Source organism: Schistocerca nitens, chromosome 3 (genome assembly GCF_023898315.1).
Source record: "Schistocerca nitens isolate TAMUIC-IGC-003100 chromosome 3, iqSchNite1.1, whole genome shotgun sequence".
NCBI lineage: Eukaryota > Metazoa > Arthropoda > Insecta > Orthoptera > Acrididae > Schistocerca > Schistocerca nitens.
This window is the reverse complement of record NC_064616.1, coordinates 562,764,787-562,784,094: the sequence shown is the minus strand read 5'-3', so window position 1 is coordinate 562,784,094 and position 19,308 is coordinate 562,764,787. Positions and strand designations below refer to the sequence as shown.

Genomic DNA, 19,308 nt, shown 5'->3' with positions numbered 1-19,308 from the left:
AGGAGCATAGTGTGATGCCTGACATCTATTAGTCGACATTAATATGGGGTGTGTCCTCAATTCGCCTTTATGACGGCTTGAGCTCTGCTGAGGACACTCTCAGTGAGATATTTGAATGTCTGAAGAAATGACGACCCATTCCTGCTGAAGAGTCGAAACCACTTGAGGTGGACGCTGGGGTCTACAACGACCTTAACGATCTAACTCATTCCAGATGTGTTCCATTGAGCTGAGGTTGAGATTCTGAGCAGGGCAGTCCATTTCAGATACGTTATTGCCCACAACCCACAGTCCAAGGTAGGGTGCATTGTCATGTTGATATAAACAAGGATCGTCTCCGAACTGTTTCTCTGCTGTACGTAGAACATCATTCTGTAAACTGTTTTCCAATCCTTTCGAATTTAGTGGTTTCTTAAGTGAAATAACGGTACCACACCGTGAATACGAAGAACATTCTCACACAGTAACGCCCCTACTCCACACTGCGCTGTTGGCACTACGCATGACGACAGGTAACATTCTCCACTCAGTGGCCAAACTCAAACCCTTCCCTCACTTTGCCACATAACATAGCGAGTTTCATCACTCCAGGTCACTCGTTTCAGTCATCCACTGTTCTGTGGCATGGCTCTTTACATCATCTCTTCCGTCGCTCAACACTAACTACAAAAATGAGTGGCTTACGCGGAGCTGCTCGACCATTGTACCCAATTCTTTTTAACTCCATACGCACTTCTGGTAGCACTTTGGACCTCACGAATGATTCCTTCCGTTAATTCGATGCGGTCTGTTCCAACTACCATTCGCGATGTTGACAGTCACTGTCCGTCAGTATATTAGGTCTGCCTTGTCTTGATTTAGCTAGGATCGCTAGCTCACGTTCCCTCTCCACTATTACATCACCAAACAGTCGACTTGGCCCTTTTTAGAGGGGCTGAAATGCCCCTGATGGATCTGTTACTTAGGTGACATGCAATGTCTAGTCCACATTCGATGTCACTGAGCTTTCCTGACGGACCCATTCTGTTGTTACTGTTTCTCTACTGACAGCACAACATTCCCAGCCTCCTTTTATACAGGCGGATCTGCCCCTTGTGACATGTAGTGGTAAATACCGCATTACATAAGGTGTACGAATACTTTTGATAAGATAGTGTATTTTTAGCCTTAAGACATCTCGATATACTAAGATGGCACAGTGATCAAGACACTAGTGACGATTTTGGAATTCGTATCTTGCCTCTGCTCAGGAACACACGGAAACCAGTTTTGCTGCAGTCAGAAGCGAGTCAGAAGGTGAATCAGACATTTACAACAGCTACAACAACTTCCGAAGATTCAAACCACAGACGGGGTCCTATAACTGGCTTTCTCCAAGAAATTAATCCAAACACAGCACAATGGCCCGAAATGATTTAATAAATGTTACGTTCCTGGCCGCGAAAGTTTGTATTTTACATCTTAATTAGTAATCCATCTCCAGCCACTCACTCACCGGCGGAATACTAAACGCTATTTTTACTAACTAACGTGTTGCTTCCATTTACCAACGACTGGCAACAAAAGGTAGGGGAGAGAAGTTAAGGCTTTAACGAGCCGTCGACTTCGGTCATTTGAGTGAGAGGATCAGCGTGGGCTGGACAAAGCTGGAAGGAGCTGTCGATCCGGGGGCTTATTGAAGGAACAATTCCGCTGTTCTCCTGAATCATTTACAGAAACCAACAGAAAAACTACACGAGGCTGGCCTGTCGTGGATTGGATTAGTTGGGTAGATCGGATAAGTAATAAACACGAACTGATCCGAATTGCAGAAGGAAATCGTCATTTTGGTAATGGAGGGAAAATTTCCAGAGTTAGATCGTGGGAAAAATACAGTGAACAGGTTCAAATGGATGTATGTTGCAGAATTGATACAGAGATGAAGAGAGCTGCACAGGATAGATTAGCGCAGACAGCTACACTTAACCAGGCTTCTGACTGAAAACCACAACAGCAACTACAGCAAAATCTTAGTTTCTATTCAACGTCCGGTATTCTACAAATCGCATTTTGTAATTTTTTTTCGCGTTTAGTTGTCGAATTATAACGTTTGTATACGACATACAAATAGCTCTTATGTCAGTGGTTCCCAACCTGGTGTGCGCGACACCCTGAGAGTGAGTGGGGTATATAAGGCGGAGCCGGTGGGAGGGGGAGGGGCGGGGATGGGGCAGGGTTGCCGACAGCTCAGAAGAAAGCAGAAACATTAGCTAGCTCACCCTTCACAGCTAATGTGCTTGCACTTTCTGACGTAATATAAGGGCATGCAACTGAATTGAAATGTGATACGAGTGCCAAAGAACGGTTTCAACACGTGAGGTTGGTAGAATTTGGCCCAGTTTTCTTTCTATTCATCCAAGGGGGGCGAAGGAAGCCTTATAAGTGTTCGTACAGTTATCTTCTACATACCTATGTGAGACCGGATTCTCGACACTAGCCGTCATGGAAAATAAAACACCACAGTCTCCTGAATGTAGAGTGTCTTTTGATTTGGTTTAACTAGTTTGAAACCAAATATTCAAGAGTTGCTTAAAGAAAAACAATTTCAACAATCTCATTGATGTTCTGAATTTTTCTCGTGACTTTCATAAAAAAAAAGTTGAATGTGAAAGGTGTTGTTCGAGTGAAATTAGTATTATCAGGTATTTAAGTAAGACATAAACACTTTCTGTTTCGAATCGCCGGCCGGTGTAACCAAGCGGTTCTAGGCCCTTCAGTCTGGAACCGCGCGACCGCTACGGTCGCAGGTTCGAATCCTGCCTCGGGCATGGATGTGTGTGATGTACTTAGGTTAGTTAGGTTTAAGTAGTTCTAAGTTCTGGGAGACTGATGACCTCAGATGTTAAGTCCCATAGTGCTGAGAGTCATTTGAACCATTTTGTTTCGAATTTTCAGGTTTAATGGAACTTTCTATTTCCTCCACCAGGTTCTTCGGAACACTACAGTTCTCTATTACTTTTCATTTGATAATCCTCTTTTATTTAAGTGTGGATTGTAGGTTGTTGTAAAAGATTTTCCGGAAGTTTTTCCAAAGAGACAAATAAATAAATACAATAAACAAAGATAGGGGGCATAAAGTATTCTGGGGTTGTAGAGGAGGACACCAGGTGGAAAAGGTAGAGGCTTTGATAGTTACAATGTCAGTTGCCTGAGGGCTATTCAGAAATATCTTCAAAAGGTCAAAATCTTAACGTTTTCCAAGATCGTCGGGTTACCAGAGAATAATACAGCATTTGCAGTAGCGGTTATTAGTCAGAACTGGCGATAGATAAGCGAAGCCGTAGTTGAGCTGTGATCTTCGCAGTGAGGTTAGATATTCAGCGCTACTCCCACTCTGTGTATCCGTTGCCTATGTGGGATGTTGACACCACCAGTCGCAAAACCTCTGCCTTCCATTTTCCGGAGTCAGCACATAAAAATAGGAGGAGACCTCAGCAACTCGTAAACCTTCTTCTGATTCCGTAGCAGCGAAACTTTAATTCCTCCCGAGGCCATACCGGCTGTCGCTCTAGACATTTCATTTTGCGGGGTCCCGGGGAACAGGGCTAATCATCGCTGCCTTTTACTCCTGCAACTACGGCTAGTTCGGGCCTTCGTGGGGGATTCGGCTACTTTTCACTTTTATTCGCCCTCTGGGAACGGATATACGAAAGGAGGGAAGGAGCCGGCTCGCGCAGGGGGTCGTGCGGATTCTGCGGGCGTGCCAATAACAACAGAGATTTCAATATGCCGTTAAAAGAAGTAGTGGCTAGCCTCGCGACGCACCCTCCGCGACGGTCCGGCGCGGCGCTTTCCTTTCCGTGCGATGCGTTTCTTATTAAAAAGTTGTCGACCGCCGGCTCGGGCAGATGGTACCCGCTGTGCGCCAGCTGTGCCCGAGAGAAGGCGCTGCTTTCGAAAAGCTGCGCGCGTTGCCTCAGTGTTTGGGCGACACCCACAGCTGTCAGGTTGGCCGCCTGCCTGGCACGGTATTACGTTTCAACATACCACCACCGCACGCTCCTCGATTTCCAACGCATTCCGACTCACAGGCGCCTCCCGTGCTTACGGCAAGGTCGCTGTTTCTGTTTAGTAAAATCACTCCCGATGTAAAGCGCGGAAGACGAGGAGGTAGGCGGATACCAGAACTGCACTCTGCTGCCAACACAGGCACTGTCTGCGGCTTTATTTACTGTTACAATTTACACAGCTGTCTATGGAGATCTGCAAGTGCAGAACCAAAAATTTTAGTCGTGAGTGTGATTCTATAAAACACTGTGCGACAGAGACTCAGTAAAAGAAAAGATACTGAGGGCAAGACTGATTTGGGATTTATAAATTTCGAATGAAATTGATAAAAATTACAAATTACAAGTATACAGGGTGAGTCACCTAACGTTACCGCTGGATATATTTCGTAAACCACATCAAATGCTGACGAACCGATTCCACAGACCGAACGTGAGGAGAGGGGCTAGTGTAATTGTTTAATACAAACCATACAAAAATGCACGGAAGTATGTTTTTTAACACAAACCTACGTTTTTTTAAATGGAACCACGTTAGTTTTGTTAGCACATCTGAACATATAAAGAAATACGTAATCAGTGCCGTTTGTTGCATTGTAAAATGTTAATTACATCCGGAGATGTTGTAACCTAAAGTTGACGCTTGAAACCTCCGACGTTGAGATGCGTGTTGTAACAAACACAACATACATAGCGTTTCTACAGAATGATCTGCCAACGTTGCTCGAAAATGTCCCACTGGAAACGCGTCGACGTATGTGGTATCAGCATGATGGTGCACCTGCACATTCCGCAATTAACACTAGGCTGACCCTTGACAGGATGTTCGACGGGCGTTTCATAGGACGTGGAGGACGCATAAATTGGCCAGCCCGTTCTCCTGATCCTACACCTCTGGACTTCTTTCTGTGGGGTACGTTAACGGAGAATGTGTACCGTGATGTGCCTACAACCCCAGAGGATATGAAACAACGTACTGTGGCAGCCTGCGACGACATTACACCAGATGTACTGCGGCGCGTACGACATTCATTACGCCAGAGATTGCAATTGTGTGCAGCAAATGATGGCCACCACATTGAACATCTATTGGCCTGACATGTCGGAACACACTCTATTCCACTCCGTAATTGAAAACGGAAACCACGTGTGTACGTGTACCTCACCCCTCATGGTAATGTACATGTGCGTCAGCGAAAAAGACCAATAAAAAGGTGTTAGCATGTGGACGTAATGTGCTGTTCCAGTCTCTTCTGTACCTAAGGTCCATCACCGTTCCCTTTGGATCCCTACGTAATTCGGTGCTCTCCGATACACACGATCGAACAGCGGAGGAGTGGTACTCAAGCGTCAACTTTAGGTTACAATATCTCCGGATGTAATTAACATTTTACAATGCAACAAACGGCACTGATTACGTATTTGTTTATATGTTCAGATGTGCTAACAAAACTAACGGGGTTCCATTTAAAAAAACGTAGGTTTGTGTTAAAAAAATACTTCCGTGAATTTTTTTATGGTTTGTATTAAACAATTACACTAGCCCTTCTCCTCAAGTTCGGTCTGTGGAATCGGTTCGTCAGTATTTGATGTGGTTTACGAAATATATCCAGCGGTAACGTTAGGTGACTCACCCTGTATACTAAGAATAACATTCATAGAGAAACATCTAGTTTACAAATACAGTTAACTGAACCATCAAAACTATTCAGGAAGTACTGAAACTGTCCCGTGTAGGTTCTTAATCAGCCGGCCGGTGTGGCCGAGCGGTTCTAGGCGCGTCAGTCTGGAACCGCGTGACCGCTACGGTCGCAGGTTCGAATCCTGCCTCAGGCATGGATGTGTGTGATGTCCTTAGGTTAGTTAGGTTTAAGTAGTTTTAAGTTCTAGGGGGTTCGCCGATGACATTGTAATTCTGTCAGAGACAGCAAAGGACTTGGAAGAGCAGCTGAACGGAATGGACAGTGTCTTGAAAGGAGGGTATAAGATGAACATCAACAAAAGCAAAACGAGGATAATGGAATGTAGTCGAAATAAGTCGGGTGATGCTGAGGGAATTAGATTAGGAAATGAGACACTTAAAGTAGTAAAGGAGTTTTGCTATTTGCGGAGCAAAATAACTGATGATGGTCGAAGTAGAGAGGATATAAAATGTAGAATGGCAATGGGAAGGAAAGCGTTTCTGAAGAAGAGAAATTTGTTAACATCGAGTATAGATTTAAATGTCAGGAAGTCGTTTCTGAAAATATTTGTATGGTGTGTAGCCATGTATGGAAGTGAAACATGGACGATAAATAGTTTAACAAGAAGAGAATAGAAGCTTTCGAAATGCGGTGCTACAGAAGAAAGTTGAAGATTAGATGGGTAGATCACATAACTAATGAGGAGGTATTGAATAGAATTGGGGAGAAGAGGAGCTTTTGGCACAACTTGACTAGAAGAAGGGATCGGTTGGTAGGACATGTTCTGAGACATCGAGGGATCACCAATTTAGTATTGGAGGGCAGCGTGGAGGGTAAAAATCGTAGAGGGAGACCAAGAGATAAATACACTAAGCAGATTCAGAAGGATGTAGGTTGCAGTACGTACTGGGAGTTGAAGGAGCTTGCACAGGATAGAGTAGCATGGAGAGCTGCATCAAACCAGTCTCAGGACTGAAGACCACAACAACAACACAAGTTCTAGGGGACTGATGACCTCAGATGTTAAGTCCCATAGTGCTCCGAGCCATCTGAACCATTTTCTCAGGTTCTTAATAAACATATGTGCACTATATGTTGGAATGTCTGCCTTTCTACTCCGCAGTCTCTCTTCGGAGATGTGTTAAGTGTTTATTTACACACGGCCCAGTTACATTAATGTGGCTACTACCTATGTTCGAAGTCAACGTGCAGTAAGTACTCACAGACGGCTGGTGGTAGCACTAGCAGTGGAGGGTATATAAACCGTGTTGCACCGACGCTGGAAACACTGCAATCGTTATCAAATGCGGAAACGGAGCGATTTATCTGACGCCCAAGAGGGCATGATCATTGACTTTCGGTCCAAGGATGGAATGATTTCCGAAACGGCTAAGTTTTTAAAGTGTTCTCGTGCCGCCATGGTTAACGGACAGGTAGCTGTGGTGCACCCCGGCCATAGATGACAGGTGTGAATGACGGCTGCGGGAAGGTTTACGGACGAATAGACATGCAACTCTTGAGCAACTGACCGCCCAGGTGAACCAACAGCGAACGTTGCTGCATTTGGGCCTCCGCAGCAGGCACCTGGTTCATCCACGCATGCTGATTGCTATTCATTGCCGACGAAAGCTGGAATTTGAACGACAACACCTCAACTGAACGTCACCGCGTGGCGACAGGTGGCCTTTTCAGATGAATCACTCTTTATGCTCCATCGGACAGTTGGCCGTTGGCTTGTACGGCCTTGTAACAATCGTCGGTGGGGTACAGGTTGGAGGAGGGATCATTATGGTCTCAAGAAAGGTTTTGTGATAATTCCTAGTGATCTCGTCTACATCTACATACATGCTCCGCAATCCACCATACGGTGCGTGGTGAAGGGTACCTCGTACCAAAACTAGCATATTCTCTCCCTGTTCCACTCTCAAACAGAACGAGGGAAAAATGACTGCCTATATGCCTCTGTACGAGCCCTAATCTCTCTTATCTTATCTTTGTGGTCTTTCCGCGAAATGTAAGTTGGCGGCAGTAAAATTGTACTGCAAGCAGCCTCAAATTCTGGTTCTCTAAATTTCCTCACCGAGCGAGGTGGCGCAGTGGTTACACACTGGACTCGCATTCGGGAGGACGACGGTTCAATCCCGCGTCCGGCCATCCTGATTTAGGTTTTCCGTGATTTCCCTAAATCACTCCAGGCAAATGCCGGGATGATTCCTCCGAAAGGGCACGGCCGACTTCCTTCCCCATCCTTCCCTTATACGATGAGACCGATGACCACGCTGTCTGGTCTCCTTCCGCAAAACCAACCAATCTAAATTTCCTCAGTAGCGATTCACGAAAAGAACGCCTCCTTTCCTCTAGAGACTCCCACCCGAGTTCCTGAAGCATTTCCGTAACACTCGCATGATGATCAAAGCTACCAGTAACAAATCTAGCAGCTCGCCTCTGAATTGCTTCTATGTCCTCCCTCAATCCGACCTGATAGGGATCCCAAACGTTCGAGCAGTATTCAAGAATAGGTCGTATTAGTGTTTTATAAGCGGTCTCCTTTACAGATAAACCACATCTTCCCAAAATTCTACCAATGAACCGAAGACGACTACCCGCCTTCCCCACAACTGCCATTACAAGCTTGTCCCACTTCATATCGCTCTACAGTGTTACGCCCAAATATTTAATCGACGTGACTGTGTCAAGCGCTACACTACTAATGGAGTATTCAAACATTACAGGATACTTTTTCCTATTCATCTGCATTGATTTACATTTATCTATATTTAGAGTTAGCTGCCATTCTTTACACCAATTACAAATCTTGTCCAAGTCATCTTGTATCCCCCTACAGTCACTCAACGACGACACCTTCCCGCACACCAGAGCATCATCAGCAAACAGCCGCACATTGCTGTCCACCCTATCCAAAGAATCATTTATGTAGATAGAAAACAACAGCGGACCTACCACACTTCCCTGGGGCATTCCAGATGATACCCTCACTTCCGATGAACACTCACCATCGAGGATTCAAAGTGGTTCAAATGGCTCTGAGCACTATGGGACTCAACATCTGTGGTCATAAGTCCCCTAGAACTACTTAAACCTAACTAACCTAAGGACATCACACACATCCATGCCCGAGGCAGGATTCGAACCTGCGACCGTAGCAGTCGCGCGGTTCCTGACTGAGCGCCTAGAACCGCAAGACCACCGCGGCCGGCTTCACCATCGAGGACCAGTCATTCTAGAGGGCACAGTGGATCAACACAAGTAGTCATCTATCCATTGTGAGCATATCTACGCCACATGCAGTTCGTTTCTCTCGTCACAACAGCATTTACCAGCAGGACAATGCAATATGTCACACAGCTCGCAGTGTATGTGAGTGTTCCGAAGAGCACCGGGACGAGTTTATCGTACTCCCCTGGCCACCAAATTTCCCGCCTTTAAGCCCAATTGGGAATCTGTGGGGCCACCTGGATTGGGCTGTTTGCACCATGAATCCTCAACCGAGAAAACTATCGCAGCTGGTCCCACGGTACTTGAGTCGGAATGGCTCCCCATCCTTGCCGTTGTCTTCCAGGACCTCACTGACACTCTTCCTGCACGCATCGCAGCGGTGCACGCTGCACAAAGTGGTTATCCAGTTACATTAATGTGACTGGACAGCGTACAATGAGTCCGCACATTTGCCATGTTTGGTTCTCATTCGGTTTATAATTGGTTCAAATGGCTCTGAGCACCATGGGAGTTAACTGCTGCGGTCATCAGTCCCCTAGAACTTAGAACTACTTAAACCTAACTAACCTAAGGACATCACACACATACATGCCCGAGGCAAGATTCGAACCTGCGACCGTAGCGGTCGCGCGGTTCCAGGCCGTAGCGCCTAGAACCGCTCGGCCACTCCGGCCGGCGGTTTATAATTACCTAGAGTTGTACTGGATGATAAAAACCGATTGGTTTTCAAGACAAACGTCGTAATTTCTTGAGATCTGTAATTTCATTACCTTCCCGGGCTTTGTTCCAGTGTTGCACAATGTCCAAGTTGTTTTTTTCTAAGCAAATAGTTTTCACATATTTTTTTTTAGAGCAGAGTCGTTAAATATTTATGTAAGCAGAGGACGAATGAATGGAAGTTTTTAATTATTTTGAAAAAACAGGAAGGAAGGAGGATTGGCGTGTAACGTGGTTACTAGAGCCGAAGCACAAGCTCGGATTAGGAAAGAATGGGCAAAGAAATCGGCTCCATCCTTTGAAAGGTATCATCCCGACATCTGCCTTAAGTGATTTAGGAAAATCACGGAAAACCTAAATCTGGATGGCCGGACGGGGATCTGAACCGTCGTCAACCCGAATGCGAGTCCAGCATGCTAACCACTGCGCCACCTCGCTCAGTAATTGTTACGAATTTTTCTAAGTTCTCTAAGAAGTGCTTGTTGTCTTCCCAGTTGTGGTGGGTGTATGTGACTTTGTACTGGTAACCAGAAGTTGGGACCACTCTTAATTGTGTCCGAAATCATTCGCATTATGTCATTTAGTTCGATGTCTGTTTTCTTGGTGTTGGAAGCGACATGACAGACAACAATATACGTACATTCCTCTTTCACTTGGTTTAAATAGCTTTAAGCACTATGAGACTTAACATCTGAGGTCATCAGTCCCATAGACTTACAACTACTTAAACCTAACGAACCTAAGGAGATCACACACATCCATGCCCGAGGCAGGATTCGAACCTGCGACCGTAGCGGTTGCGCGGTTCCAGACTGAAGCGCCTAGAACCGCTCGTCCACAGCGGCCGGCTCTCGACTTTCTCTACACTACTGTGGTACGTTGTGAACAATGACAATGTTTGAATAATACAGAAAATATTAAACGTGTTCTGTCTCGAGAACCATACGAAATAGGGCATATGTCCATAGGAAAAATTTTGTTCAGAATCACTAATACATCACCCCACAAGGCGAGTTTCTCTCCTCCTGACTCACCTTGTATTAAGCATCAGTTTCATCTACTCCAAGCTAACTTGCATTCTTGGATTTGTTTACTTTTACTGAGTATTCGTGACTTTCACCACTCAGGTGCGGACAGCTACAAAAAAAGTTAATTTCGGAAAGCTGATGTTGATTTTAACGTTTCTATAAACAGTAAAGGGAAGATCTGACAGGAACGTATCCATCTGCAGGCCAGTACGCTTCTATTGTGGATGTGTTTTCTTCCAAGAGAACTAGAGCCAAACTCCGTGAAAGTAAATAATTTACGACTTTGTCCCATACGGTGAAATCGCATTTTATTCTTCGTTGACTTTAGCAGGACATGTGGCACTCACGTGACATTCGACGCAAGTGTGGCCTTTTAGTCAGCTTTTCCCACAATTACAAATGGCGCAAAGAAAATGTTTACAGGCTATTCTTGCACACGTACAACTCAAAGAAGTGGCATTTTGTAGTAACAGTAATGCTCTCCGGCGAATTTAAAAATTCTTTAATCTTCAAGACAAAAGAACCGTTATTTCTCTTTTTCAGCGTTAATATGCAACTATAATATCGGTCTTGTGAACTTTTGGAAACAAGATACGTTAGGAGTACGTATATATTTCGTGTATTTATGTAGGTCTGGTTAACCGAAAGTCATTTGCCCCAGTCGTATCAGGCGTCTGTTTACTTAGATGCTAAGGTCGTTGGCTTCTACGCAGCAACTAAGATGGATTCAGCAAATGCCACAGGAGAGCGAAGTGCGAAGTAACTTCGGTCAAGGGAATTACGGCGGAACCCATCACCAGCCAAGCTACTCCGGAAACTGTAAACTCCCTCCGTAGTCGTAAACCCTTCAGTCTTATCCGATAGTTGCGAAGAAGCGAGGGGAGTACTGCCTGGCAACGAGTCAAATCCCATACATTGTCAGCTACGTCGAAACGGAAAAGGATACAAAGTTGCACAAATAGCCTACACGTTGGCGGCTCCGTCGAAAAGGATACAAAGTTGCACAAATAGCCGCTGCCCGACCGCACACACAAACTTCGTACGACTACTTCTCTTTTACAGGGATCCATTTTTACTGTGCTACGCTTCGTGGGCCACTTGTTACCTTGAAGGAGAACCTCCCTACACCAGCTAGTCTTCCTTCTGTGTGTCGAGCAAGAGCTACTCGAAGACATGCTCCGTGCTGTATGTGAGGCGCTGCTACATTATTTTAAGGAAAAGACCAAAAGATAAAATCAAAATAGGACCAACTATGTAGTTCCACTGCACAGTGCTCTACACCTTTCAGCTGATGATGCAGACCTGAATGTCATTAGTGCCCGATGCAATTACTCCTTATGATCAACAGTATCCGGACACTTGGCTGAAAATAACTTACAAGTTCGTGGCTCCCTCCATCGGTAATGCTGGAATTCAATATGATACTGGCCCACCCTTAGCCTTGATGGCAGCTTCCACTCTCGCAGGCATACGTTCAATCAGATGCTGGAAGGTTTCTTGGGGAATGGCAGCCCATTCTTCACGGAGTGCTGCACTGAGAAGATGTATCGATATCGGTCGGTGAGGCCTGGCACGAAGTCGGCTTCCAAAACATCCCAAAGGTGTTCTATAGGATTCAGGTCAGGGCTGTGTGCAGGCCAGTCCATTACAGGGATGTTATTGTCTTGTAACCAATCCGCCACAGCCCGTGCATTATGAACTGGCGCTCGATCGTGTTGAAAGATGCTGCCGCCATCCCCGAATTTATCTTCAACATTGGGATGCAAGAAGGTGCTTAAAACATTAATATAGGCCTGTGCTGTGATGGTGCCAAGCAAAACAACAAGAGGTGAAAGCCCCTCCATGAAAAACGTGACCACACCGTGACACCACCGCCTCCGAATTTTACTGTTGACACTCGCTGGCAGATGATGTTCATCGGGCATTAGCCATATCCACAACACGCCATAGGATCGCCACATTGTGTACAGTGATGCGTCACTCCACACGAAGTTTTTCCACTGTTCAATCGTCCAATGTTTACGCTCCTTACACAAGCGAGACATCGTTTGGCATTTACCGGCGTGATGTGTGGCTTATGAGCAGCCGCTCGACCATGAAATTCAAGTTTTCTCACCTCCCGCCTAACTGTCATAGTACTTGCAGTGGATTCTGATGTAGTTTGGAATTCCTGTGTGATGGTCTGGGTAGATGTCTGCCTATTACACATTACGACCCTCTTCAACTGTCGGCGGTCTCTGTCAGTCAACACACGACGTCGCCCTGTACGCTTTTGTGCTGTACGTGTCCCTTCTCGTTTCCACTTCACTATCACATCGGAAACAGTGGACCTAGGGATGTTTAGGAGTGTGGAAATCTCGCGTATAGACATGAGACACAAGTGACACCCAGTCTTCTGACTACGGTCGAAGTCCGTGAGTTCCGCGGAGCGCCCCATTCTGCTCTCTCACGACGTCTAATAACTACTGAGGCCGCTGATATGGAGTACCTGGCAGTAGGTGGCAGCACAATGCACCTAATATAAAAAGCGTATGTTTATGGGGTGTCCTGATACTTAAGATCACATAGTCTATAAGTGGGGTTGAATCTGAAAATATCTATTAGCACAGTAATAGTAACGCCAACGCATTTTCCTTAATGTGTACACAGAGAGACAGGATGCTTTACGACCCAAATAAAAAATTTAAAAAATACCATTCTCATTAATTGTCGCTGAATTTCATTAATGACATACTTTTTGCAGATATACAGATCTGTAAGGCTGGTGAGCTTGAAAATATGAAAATGACATTTATGGTTAAGAGACATATTTCAGGTTATGTTTACCGAAAAATTCAAAACAGTTACAGAAAGCCGGCCGGAGTGGCCGAGCGGTTCTAGGCGCTACAGTCTGGAAGCGAGAAACCGCTGCGGTCGCAGGTTCAAATCCTGCCTCGGGCATGGATGTGTGTGATTTCCTTAGGTTAGTTCGGTTTAAATAGTTCTAAGTTCTAGGGGACTGATGACCACAGCAGTTAAGTCCCATAGTGCTCAGATCCATTTGAGCCAGTTACAGAAACTCTCAGAAGAAATGATTAAAAGCAATAAACAGTTTTTCAAGCTTATAAAATATTAAGTACATGACAAGATTACAATACTTTCAAACGGTGGGCATAAAGTACCCCCCACCCGCCCTCGGTATTGTGAGAGTTAAAAAACACCTTGGAGGACTTCATTTTGATAGTGATGAAGCGGTGCAAGCAGAGGTGAGATTGTGGCTCGGTCAACAAAGTCAAACATTCTACAGTAACTGTGTCAACAAACTGGTCTCTTCTCATTAGAAGAAACGTGTTCGTTGCCAAGGTGACTATGTTGAGAAATAAATATGTAGTCATGAAAAATGAAGATGTAGAATGTTATTAACGTCTGTTTTATTTAAAAGGTTTTTTACTTGAAAATTTCGGAGGCACTACTTTTCAGCACCGGCTTGTGGTACAGATGGAATCAAACCGATGAAAATACGCACTCGAAAATGACCGAACCATCGCCAGTTCTTGTCAGCTCATTTTAAACGACTAAAGCTTCATTCAGGAGCGTCATGACCGCAACAAAGAATGGGTAAGTGTTTCACGAAACACTGTGAACAGTGGAAGCCGTAGACATGGTTTAGTCTGAATAGCTCTTCGCTTTCATTCGGCTGCAAAAGGAACGCTTTTCCAGGAGGCTTTCCCATTGCTCGCTCTTAGGACCCTGAGAAAGTAAGACCGTAATCATTACTGGGAACCGTGCGCAGGCTGGACTGCACAAGATATAACGGTCGTTGCGGGCCAGCGGCGCCAGATTAGCGAATACGGGAAGCGGCGAGATAAGGCCCGGCGGCTGCCCATCTGATAAAGCGCTACCGCTAGCGCTGCCTCGGCCACCGGACCCCCGGCGTCGGCGCACGTCCACTCCGCGTCCACCAGCCAGCCCTGAATGCACACTCCTAAGCTTATACGTACTACTTTGTGCACTTGTAAGTAAATTACGGAGAAGAATGTATTCTATTAGCTTCTAGTTTGTGACTTGACTGCGGGCTCATTATCAGGCAGAATGTTGCATGTAGTAAGCTATCGTAGATGAAGAGCTACACAAAAACACAACATTAGTTTAGGGTGTGCCTCAGGGAAATATAGGGTCGCTACCGTTTACCCTTCTTCTTTAGTGTTCAGCGCTGAGACTGGTTTACAGCCGTGCGCCATTGTACCCTTCTGCCTGGTTTCCTCTTCATTTCCGCAAACTTAACACGTCGTACATGAATCATAATGAGCTGCATGTGTGACCCCCTTTTGTCGTCTGCTGTAATTGAGTCCCTCAATGTCATCTTCTCTTATCATTCTTATGATGTTATAGTATCTTGAAAGGTGCCTGATTTCCCGTATACTTCTCAGCACCTCTGCATTGGTAACTCTGTCTCTCCAGCCGGCCTTCGAGTAGCACCAGATCTTTGGAGCTTCTAGCTGTCTCATCTCTTGTTTTCCTATCGTCCAAGTTTCACATCCGTACAGGGCCGCACTCCAAAGAAATGCTTTCTTGATCCGTTTCCTTATTTTCAGACTGATGTTCTTGCTGGTGAATAAGATCTTTCTCAGATGAAGTGCAATTTGGACCGCTGTACTCTGCTCACAATTTCTTTCGGTCTCCTACCACCCCCTGTGATATTGCATTCCAAACAGTTAAATTCCTTTACCGCTTCTAACTGCTCTCTTCCAATTCTCATTCTTAGAAGTACATGTTCTTCTACACTGCTGCATACCATCACTTTACTCTATCATAGGGTTACGAAAGTAAAATTACACAAATCACAGCTAATAAAAACCCATGAAATGAGTCTTTTGATCCATGCAACTTCCAAAAATGGATCGGGAAGAAATACCTCTGCATACTCTTTACATTTTAGACACAGAGACGGCTGAGACCTATACAGACATGTGAATAAACCGGAAAAACTTTCCCCTTTTTTATTTTGTTTGAGTTGAGATCTTGTTGGTAACTAATCCAATAAAGACACAGGGGACGGGTACAGTACGGGGGTCTACCGTAACCTGAATGAAGGAATCATTCCGACAGTCGTTTGTAGTGTTTTAGTGAAACCTCAGAGAACACAACTCAGTATGGGTAACCAGGATTCCAATCTGGTGTCTCCGTAACATGACTCCCATGTCTCTAACCTGTTCATTACTGGGAAAAAACTATCCCAGAACAGAATCGACAAGAAGACAATTGTCACGAGATTGGGTGATTTATTCAAGTGAAAGAGTTTCACGAGCTGAGCAAGTCAATAATGCGTTGGTTCAACTCTGGCTCTTATGCAAGCAATTATTCGGCTTAGCACTGATTGATGGCGTTGTTGGTTGTCCTCCTGAGAGATATCGTACAGAATTCTGTCCAATTGACTCGTTGGATCGTCAAAATCTCGACCGGGTTGGAGTTCCCTAGCCATAATGCTCCAAATATTCTCAATTGAGGAGAGATCCTTTGACCTCACTAGGCCAGGGATAGTTTGGTAAGTACGAAGACAAGTAGTAGAAACTCTCGCTGTTTGCGGGCAGGCATTATTTTGCTGTAATATGAGCCCAGGATGACTTGCCATGAACGGCAACTAGACGGGGCGTAGAATATCGTCGACGTACCGCTGTGCTTTAAGGGTGAAGCTGATGACAACCAAAGGGGTCCTGGTATGAAAAGAAATGACACCCGAGACCATCCCTCCCGGTTGTCGGGACGTACGGCGGTCGACAGTCAGGCTGGTATCCCACAGCTATCCGGGGCGTCTCTAGACACATCTTCGGCCTGCAATCTCATTGAGTGAAGTAGAATTGTCTTCACTGATGAGTTCCGCTTCGAACTGAGCCCTGATCGCCGAAACCCTCTACAGCCTCTCGACGTTTAAGGCACCCGTATATGGCCAGTTTTCTCTCTGTCAAAATGCAAATCAAATACTCTCCTCTCCCAGTTACGCGCATTTCTCTTTTCGTTTCTGAGTCAGTCACCCCATTTCCTTTTCGTCTATCTTCATTAAATGTGTTTTATCGCGTTCCCCATTCTCTGCCTCTTCCACCTATGCTCTCATGACCATTACTGCTAGCGCTTACAGTTAAAACCTAGGTTCCTCTAACGCCTCTTTGTTGTTGTATTTCTCACGAACGAATATAAACTGTGTTTTTTCTACATTATAGTAATTTCCAAGTGTTGTATGCTATTTGATCAAAAATATCTCGACACCCCAGTGTAACTCGAAATTGACTAGTAGATGCAACGAAAGACATAATCCGACAGTATAAAATAAATGGGCAGTAATGTGTTCTCAATAAAGAAGCAGTAAGAGCTGAACTTGTCACACAGAAGACCTCAGTGACGTTCAATAGGAGTTAGTCATTGGATTGGATGTTATCTGAGTAACAAATCCATCAGAGACATTTCATCCCGTCCAAAGCTGCCCAAGTCGGCTGTTGATGGTGTGACTGTGAATTCGAAAGGCTAAGGAATAACCACAGCGAAACCAAGACAAGGCAGACCTCATGTGATGATGGACAGGGGCCGTCGCGCATTGTGAAGGATAGTTGCAAAACATCTCATAAGCTCAACAGAAGAAATCATTCGTGAGTTTCACAGTGCTACCATTAGTCCAGCTAGCACAATTGTCGAGCGTAGTGAGTTAAAAAGAATGGAGTGCAGTGGTTGAGCAGCTACTGATCAGCCACACATTTCTGTATACAATACTAAGCAACGCTTGAGACGGTTAAGAGCGATTCCAGTGGATAGTGGATGATTGGAAATGAGTGATTTGGAGTGATGGTAATCCAACAGAAGGGTTTGGGTTTGGCAAATACCTGGAGAACGCTGTCTGCAATCAAGTGTAATGCCAGCAGCAAAGTGCGGAATAGGTGTTGTTACAATATGAGTGCGTTTTTCATGGATAGTCTGTGATCTCTTTATTGTGCTTAAGTATAGAAGGATATGAGAATATATTAAAGGGTTGTGTACCGCCTACAGTAGCGCAACGCTTTGGGGACTGTGACTGAATGTATCAACATGGCATTGCACCCTGTCATAAAACTTCATCTCTGAGGCAATAGTTTGTGGACTACAACATTCCCGAAATGGTCTGATCAGCCCAGAGTTCCGACTTGATCCGAATGGACCACCTCTGGAATAAGTTGCAACGTCTAACCCCAGTATCCAACATAGCCACCTTCTCTGGTGTCGGCTCTGGAGGACGAATGAGCTGCCATTCCTCTGCAGGTATCCACAGCATAGTACAAGACGTCATAAAGGCGAAGGGTGGACACACCCCCATATTAATGTCCACTAACAGGTGTCCGGATACTTTTGATTAGATAGTGTGTATTAGATGTGACATGTAACATATTTATTGTAATGCTTGTAATATAAAATATGTAGAATACCTGCTTAGATGTAAAAGAGGACCCGATGGTCCTAGTCTTGTGAGGTTAATTAAATAAATAAATTTGTGATTGCAGTATCTTGGAGGTGCGGAAGGAGAAGAGTCGAGATGCAGCTCGCATCCGGCGCGGCAAGGAGAACTTCGAGTTCTACGAGCTGGCCAAGATGCTGCCCCTGCCCGCCGCCATTACGTCGCAGCTGGACAAGGCGTCCATCATCCGGCTGACCATTTCCTACCTCAAGCTGCGCGACTTCTCGGGCCACGGCGACCCGCCATGGAGTCGCGACGGCCCGCCGCCGAATAAAAGCGTTAAGGGTAAGTGTCTCTTTGGCTTTAAAAGTCAGTTCTGTTTCATCTGTTCCCTGAATATTCAGTTTATTTCCTGGAAAATGGAGAAAAGTCACTAAGTGATCACGCCAATTTAGATACCCAGTTTTAGTACTAAATCACTTCAGGCGAATAAGTGGATTATTGTTTTCAGAGTGAATTTTTCGTTTGTAGCGGAGTCACCGGTGATAAGAATCCTCGTGAGTGAATATAACAGTCTGCCAGGCAGGGCTCGAATTCGGTACGTTTGCCTTTCGCAGGCAAATGCTCTAGTGACTGAGTTTTCTACGCACGACTCACGTTATACCCTCCCAGCTTTACTTCCGCCAGTACCTCTGTGTTACCATCCAAACTTCATCGAAGTAGCACTGCGCAGCGAAGGTATTGGCTGCGTCTTGCCGCTTGTGTACTTTACATACGACCAGAATTTCTTCGGATTTTCTACCAAATTTCGAGACAATGTTTCGTTGTGGAACTTATTAAAGGCATCTCGCATTGAAGTTCGTGCCAAATTTCGCGCGTCTGTAAATTTTAGCCAATCTTCGGGATTTCGCGTTCTTCTGAACTTCGCATGCTTTTTCCATTGCCTCTGCAACAGCGTTCGGACCTGTTTTGTGTACCATGGGGGATCAGTTCCATCTCTTACCAGTTTATGAGGTATGAACTCTCAATTGCTGTTGCTACTATAACTTTGAATTTGAGCCACATCTCGTCTACATTTGCATAGTCAGTTCGGAAGGAATGGAGATTGTGTCTTAGGAAGGCTTCTAGTGACACTTTATCCGCTTTTTTAAATAAAATTATTTTGCGTTTGTTTCTGGTGGATTTGGAAGAAACGGTATTGA

The 19,308-nt window shown here is 45.1% G+C and overlaps 1 protein-coding gene across 1 annotated transcript in view; it reads left to right on the top strand.

Annotated features, from left to right (window-relative positions):
- LOC126249335 (protein trachealess-like) overlaps positions 1 to 19,308 on the top strand; it is a 330,727-nt gene that overhangs the window by 103,724 nt on the left and 207,695 nt on the right. Inside the window, exon 2 of the mRNA XM_049950991.1 lies at positions 18,213 to 18,451. Coding sequence (XP_049806948.1) covers positions 18,213 to 18,451 — 239 coding nt within the window. The remainder of the gene's footprint in view (positions 1 to 18,212; positions 18,452 to 19,308) is intronic.